Genomic DNA, 7,143 nt, shown 5'->3' with positions numbered 1-7,143 from the left:
CATCTTAACTACCACTAAGTAACTTAGTGTGTAATGTCCATAATACCCTTTCATTACAATAGTTCATTTCTCAACAAATTTTTATATATGAAAAGTGAGTTTAAATTAAATGGATCAGCAAAAAAATTTATGCAGTAGCACCGATGTGTTGTCTCATTATATGAAGGAACTATGCATTGAGCAAGAAAAAACAAAGGAAATAACCATTGAAGATTTTTGAGAAAAGTTTGAGATGAATGAGTTTGTTAAATTTGTTGTTATTTTGACAAATTGCTGATTGAGATTTATTCTTTATGATTTCGAAATTTACGTTTTAAATTTAAGCTCATTTGGAATAAATTTTGTTATTGAATTGTGTATTGAATTGTTAAAATTTAAAATATAAGTTAGTTGTTTCTAAGGGCAAACATTTGTTCATACATGCATAAAGTTCAGTCATATACATTTGAACTTATTGCATATGTGCCTGAAATTCAGTTGTATATGCCTTAACTTTATGCATAAATGCCTGATCTGAACTTTATGCATAAGTGTATGAACTTGGCCAAACTTCTGGCAAACATGTCTGAAGTTTTTCCATCTGGAATCTCATTCTTTTTCTATTTTTCCGCACTAATTCCTTTGAAAGAAGGAGAAGGTACGCAAGTTTCTGCAGAAGGAGAAATTCTAATAGTTGCTCTATATTTGCAACAACAAAAAAAAGCAAAATTAATTATTTTTAAAAACGTGGCTAATGTTAATGGCTGTCAAGCGGCTGGACACATTCTTGGACTTTAACCTACCAATGATGCCCATTGACTGAGGTCTCGTGGCTGCAGGTTTGAAGTTCCACCAAAGTAAAGTTTATGTCCAATCTTATCTTAGTTGTTAGTAGAATTTGAGATGTAATATTCTAGTGTTTCCTCCATTAGTAGATGATGAGAAAGATCTGCTTTTGAGTAGAGAATAGAGTAATCAAATGCAATGAGTAAATCACGGAATTTGTTGGGGCAAATTAAAAAAGAGCCCGAACTGAGCAATCGATCAGCTGCATCAGATTTCGCAGAGGGTTAATCAAATTTATCAAAAACCAATGCCAAGCTGATGAAATGGTGGTTCTATCTGTAAAACATATAGTTACAATAGAGTACAATGGCCATACTGCTGGACAAGAACTAAACCTAAGCTTTGAAACAGCAGCAGAAAAATAGTAATGACACTACATATTCTAGCCTACTCTCTCTCTCTCTCTCTCTCTCTCTTTATTGCCTCTCTTCCATTCCTTGATCGGATGGCGAATAACCTCCACATGGAAAAAAATGAAGAAAATATATATGGTTCGGCGAATTACAACTGGTCCAAGGGGAAGGATCGAATATCAGCTGATTTGAGTGACCAAATCTTGAGGGAGGCAGTCACACTAGCCCCGGTGGCATTGTTGAAAACGAACAGTCGTGCTGCTCCATTGATTGCTTTTGTTGGGTAAATTCGCGATGTTATGACTGTTCTTCCTCCTTGAGCAAAGCTTTCCACAATTGAGTGGTCCACCTGAATTAAGTTTTTAAGAAATTTTACTCAAAAAACAGATCATCCCAACTGTCAAATACATTCATAACACAAATTATTCTGAACCACATTATCTTGAATAGTTACCAAATTGACTACTTTGGAGCATTTCCACAAATTAAGTAAGATGACTGGAAGAACTAATAAGCTTGATATTATTCTTGATTTGAAGAAAGTCAGAATAAAGGGATTATCACTTACCAATAATCTCATTGAGTGTTGTTCACCATCTAACACTGGTACTGAACTACCATACACTTGTTTAGCAACTCCAGGAGCCTCTGAGGATCTGCATCAGATCACGCCGCTATGTTATTCCTCTATACTTTGACAAGGACTATTAAGATAGAGTATACAAGATAAACATAGTAGAAGCAAACCTAGTTTCATCAGCGCAGAAGTAGGTTTCAGCTCGGCCACCAGTTCCTTTGGCAATGTAGAAGTAAACTGGGGTTAGCTCAGAAAGCGTTTGATCAGCAATTACAACGACACCAAATGGTCCCAAAATGCCTCTTTTAGCAGCACCTCCACTAGTACTGCAGTTGAAACCTACATCTGCTTCAATTGTTCCCGCGAGTGCTGCTTTGTCCACTTCAAATGAGGCTTCTACATCCAACTGCACCATTGCGCATACAAGTTTTAGGACTGTACATCAAGCACATATAAGTGAAACGTTTTCAATTTCGAAGGATGAGAAAGCAAACCTGTGCGGCTGAGTCAACATGGACAAGCTCAATTGAGCCTGGTTGAAGATTGACCTGTTTCACTAGAGGATCACCAATTCTTAAGCTCTCAATTTCTTTAACTGGCCACTGAAGTACATGTGTCCTTGTCTCCTTGTCATAAAGCAGAGTCCTTGGAATACTCTGTTATTGGAAAAGGAAATTATTAGAGATATTTCATCTTTTTTGCATCTGAAAAACTTCATTGTCAAGTTGCAATTGAGAATTTACTAGAAGAAAAGATTCAATTCAATTCTGTACTCCTACATAAAATCGAGATGACCCTGCTAATAAATTCTTGTCACGTGCTTAAGGTGTATTGGCACACTACTAAACTGGATAAAGAAAGTGAATATCATAGTGTGACAGTTAGTGCAAAAATGATCAAATTATGATAAGTCCTCTCAATACAAAGGTTCCTATAGCTAGTCTCAACTAATTCAAGATTGAGGTGCAGTAAATTGATTTCCACAAAAAATTGACACGACTAACATGACATAACTTGAACATGTGTGTGGTCTAATAAAAAAGGCAACCCTATGCACTAAGAGTTTATTACATTACTGCAAGAGGCTATTTCTACGGCTCGAACCCGTGACCTCAGGGTCACATGGCAACAACTTTACCAGTTATGCCAAAACACCCATTCATGTGGTCTAATGTAAAACAAAAATAAAAGTGTAATGCTCTTCGGATGCTGAGGTAGTGTACTTAAAAGAGTCCATACCTGTACAGATGCCCATCCCTTCAGCAGATCAGCAGCTTCACTGTCAGTTTCTCCAATCCATCCCCACAATATTCTTCTTTGTTCTTTCGGGTCATAAAATGTCTTTGACGCATAGTATTTCCCGTAGTCCAGTCTCAACCCGATACCCACATCCAATTCCGGGTTATCAGGAGTCCATTTGTTCTTTACCGGGTCATATGTCCCAATAGCATAGTAATCATGCTTATCGTCATCTAAACTTGCTTTTAACACATGCTTTATACCTGGCCCGTTATATGATGTGTCCAACCCGTTTGCCTCAACGGTTGATACCGGGTAAAAGTCCACACACTCCCACATACCCGTACCCGGAACCGCATGCAAAACTCCATCCAATAGCTTAAAGTTTGTGAAGTTGGACGTATCATAAACAAGTGCAATACCCGTTTTACCAATCTTGGACCCGATGGTTAGCAGCCACTGCCCGTTTTGGGGTCCGGTCCAAGCAGTTGTCGGGTCTCTGAAGTCCTTGACACCAATGCCGGGTGGGGGAACCATGACCGGATTGTCCTGGTACTTGACCCAGTCGATGAGGAGAGGATCCGATAAGTTAGCAGGGTATGCAAGATTTTGCACCTGCACGTAATCATTGGTATCACCGGTGTATAGCATCATGATCTGACCGTCGGGCAAGATGGTCGCGGACCCGGTCCAGACACCGTTGATATCGTACCATTGATCAGGAACCATGGCGAAAGGCAAGTAAAGCCAGTGGATCAAGTCCGTGGATATTGCATGGCCCCATGTGATATTTCCCCAAACAGCTGAATCAGGATTGTATTGATAAAAAAGATGGTACCATCCTTTGTGGTATAATGGACCTGTTTAGTGTTGAAACACGGAATTTATGTCACATGTTCATGTTTCTCGCCATGTTCAGTTATCAATCCTAAAAATTTTAAAAACTAAACACATAAGATTTAAATTCTGAATCCGCCTCTTACTCTCCCTAAAAAAATACATGAACTTTTCTGTTCTATTAATTTTTAATAGTGAATGCTAATTAAGTTGTCCGAATGATGTTGCCCTAAACTTTCAAAGAGACTTTCCAAGAATGGACGTTCGAGTAGTGTTAAGATTTTGGAATGCATATTTAGAAAAAGGAAAAGTAAAACAAAGAAGAGGAAACCTCTCCAAGATAGAAAAAGGAGGAAAGGGACATCGATGGACACTAATCAGAACAATGAATAGTCTTCTCAAATAATTTCGACAATAAGAAGGTACGTTCTTAATTCTTATCCTTATTATTATTATCCTCTATTTCTCTCTTCTATTCTCACAATCACAAGGCTAAATTGATAATAGGCAGAAGCGGTTAGATCGACCCAAAAATAAAAAACCCACACCATTTCATTTAAAAATATAAAAAAGAGAAAAAGACAAGTGGCTAGTTGGAAAGACAGACAAATCCTTGGTGGGTCCCAACTCTTACAATAATATATAAGGTGTGACCCATATATTGTGATTGGTCCCGAGACTTGGTACAAAATCACCTAATCATGTGTCCTTGTATGAGAGATGTTGCACAAAAGCATTATTACCACACATATATCGTGTTAATCCAAATTAAATTGGCCGCATTTGCCATATTAGTCAAGTAATCCAATTTCTTTCATTATTAGCCTGAATAATGTGCCAACTCATCTATGTGTGATTGTAACTTATAAAGGTTTAGTTCAAAGAAACCCAGAATTAATTAGCTCAAAGGCTATAAAGTAAACAATACAAATATGAGAGAATTAACTATGCTGAGCGTCAAATTTCTTGTCATTAAACAATAGCGTACGTGTAGATTATTATGGAAACTATGACAAGATTACTATTTTATTGGTTTTGTGAATCTTTAACCAATAGCCGGATGCACTAATCATGGTTTGGGAATAATAAATAATAAAAAGTAATTATGGTAATAAGTTAAACTCACCATTAGGATCTGCAGCATATCATCCAATCAGAATCCATAGGATACCCCAACAAAATAGCCATAAGAATCAATAAGAAAAAGCCAGTATAAGTATCTTAAAATTCATGTTTTATTAAAAGAATTAATAAGAGAAAGATAAGCCAAAAAATTTACCGTTCATCCAATTCTTTTGAGGTTGAAAATGGTAAGCAGTCCTTTGCCAAGTAAGCATAGCATTAGTCCACGGGTAGTACGAAAGGCTTCTACCGGAAACATCCTTGAAAGTCTTCTCGGAAACTCCCTGAGATACACCTCGTGACAACGCCGGCGTCAAAGTCTCCGACGAGCGGGAGTTTTCTTGTGATAAATCTGAAGACTGGTTGAGGATCACAAAGACTAAAGAAAGCAAAAAGAAAGAGGAGAGCAAAATGCCGGAGACAACTTTAAGAGACTTCCGGCGCCCGGCGCCGGCGGATTCGGGTTGATCCGGTAGGACAGTGTAATGGGTCGTGGAGTTTTCCGGGTCATAATGGGAATGGTGGGTGGCCATAATGGAAGATAGAGGAAATAGAAGGAATGAGGAAGCTACTAGTCTACTGCTCAATATATAGAGAGAGAGGAGAAGAGGAGGAGAAAAGAGGTGAGGTGTTGAGTTGGGCCCCACTAAATTGAGTAGGAAAAGGTTTGTAAATATGGTACACTTGGGAGGGTTTTAGAGGCTGATTTGGCTTCATTCAATGCTTAGCTGCAAAAAATATTCCTAAAAACTACTTCCACAAATCTATGAATATACTTCACCTCCGCAATAACATATTCAATATAATTATATAAATAGAGTTTGAAAAGAATAGTGTGGATAATCATTTTATTATTATGCCCTTAGATTATTTACAAAGTCCAATCAAATTCTTGTTATAACTTTATAAGAATCTATTAGTAATCCAATAAGAAGGACAACCAATGTGTTATGATAAATTAAACTATGATGATGATGTAAAATTTTGTTATATTAACGGTTTATATAACTTAAATGCAAAATACAATGATATATGCATATAGGTTCCTTTGTGTTTTAAAATGTTGGCTGGAGAAGTCGTGGCCATAAAAACAAGCTAAGGGAGCGCACATCTGCAGGTCAAATATTCCGTAATTTTAATTTGACACGATTTTCAGAGAAGAGTTATTTTATTATTTATTGAAAAGGATGCGAGAGATCAATTTTGATTTCATGTGATTGAGATTTGAGAAAAATAAGCATTGACCGTTAAAAATTGTAGCATATTAAAATTTATTAAAGGAATTACAATATTTTTGTGCTTTTATAGAGTAACTAACCGGATTTTTCTTTTAGTCATTGTAACTCAAAATTTAAATAATTAATTAAGGAAATAATCCATATACCCCCATTATTGTGCACTGTAAGCGACTGACTTGATTTAGAATGTTGAGGGTGAGTTGAAATTTCAAATTCCACTTGCGTCGTCTCTGTTAATTTGGGGGAAAAAATTAAATTGATTTAATCTCTGCCAACCTTTTACTTTTCATCAATTAGTATTGTGTTTACTGGTCCATTTATACGTCTAATCCTACTCTTCAACTTAATTAGTTTTCCTTGTTTGTTTTCATAATTAATGCAATAAAATAATATTTACATGTTATATATGTTATGGATCTACGTGTTGACACGTCATATTATATTATCCAAATCGGAACAAACCATTTTACACCTAAATCCAAACACAAGCAGTCCTTCTCATTTCTCCCGTCAGAGTTGGAATCATAAATCCAATATTAGAATTTTACAAGAGATTAAATTAAGGGATTAGCTATATATTGCACTGCTCCTAGGAATAGAAAATTCAAAATTTCAAAAAGTCGTAGCTTAAACATGACTAAATTAGAACCTAAAGCGTCATTACTGTTGCATGTGGAAACTTGGGACGTGATGTCAAAGAGGCGAAAAGAAAACAAGAGGAAAAAGCCTAGGCAAAATACCTTACAATCCCCCTAAAGTTAACACTAATTAATAGTTACAGCTTTAAATTATTCTTGGCCTTAATTCCCTCAATTTGGCTTTTGAAAGTCATTACCCTCCTGAACGCTAATGTGACAAAGAGTATAGGTGCACCCGCCTGCCACGTGAATTTTTCCTGTATATGTAGCATTTTTTTCAAAAATAAAATATATTTTTACCTTTTTAAGTATGT

The 7,143-nt window shown here is 36.4% G+C and overlaps 1 protein-coding gene across 2 annotated transcripts; it reads right to left on the bottom strand.

Moving 5' to 3' along the window:
- Positions 1–1,081: 1,081 nt before the first annotated feature.
- On the bottom strand, positions 1,082–5,537 carry LOC107810155 (acid beta-fructofuranosidase AIV-18). Of its 2 annotated transcripts, XM_016634894.2 has the most exons (7): positions 5,111–5,521; positions 4,958–4,966; positions 2,995–3,854; positions 2,250–2,411; positions 1,926–2,161; positions 1,747–1,834; positions 1,082–1,527 (listed from the first exon to the last, which is right to left on the bottom strand). In XM_016634894.2, exons 1-7 carry the CDS (start codon positions 5,484–5,486, stop codon positions 1,327–1,329), a joined length of 1,932 nt encoding a protein of 643 aa, XP_016490380.1. In that variant the 5' UTR covers positions 5,487–5,521; the 3' UTR covers positions 1,082–1,326. The 2 variants fall into 2 exon arrangements, with proteins under 2 accessions (XP_016490380.1, XP_075111330.1); XM_075255229.1 differs by lacking the exon at positions 4,958–4,966 and having other exon boundaries at positions 5,111–5,537.
- Positions 5,538–7,143: the final 1,606 nt, after the last annotated feature.

The sequence above is a fragment of the Nicotiana tabacum genome, chromosome 6 (assembly GCF_000715075.1).
Source record: "Nicotiana tabacum cultivar K326 chromosome 6, ASM71507v2, whole genome shotgun sequence".
Taxonomy (NCBI): Eukaryota; Viridiplantae; Streptophyta; class Magnoliopsida; order Solanales; family Solanaceae; genus Nicotiana; species Nicotiana tabacum.
Note: the sequence above shows the minus strand (reverse complement) of the source record. Positions and strands in the feature narration are given on the sequence as shown.

Excerpts from the sequence above, each read along its gene's own strand:
- LOC107810155 (XM_016634894.2), bottom strand. The coding sequence starts at position 5,486 with ATGGCCACCCACCATTCCCATTATGACCCGGAAAACTCCACGACCCAT. Across the intron at positions 2,412-2,994 it reads AGGGATGGGCATCTGTACAG|AGTATTCCAAGGACTCTGCT; the intron begins GTATGGACTCTT and ends TTCCAATAACAG. Across the intron at positions 1,528-1,746 it reads AACACTCAATGAGATTATTG|GTGGACCACTCAATTGTGGA; the intron begins GTAAGTGATAAT and ends AACTTAATTCAG.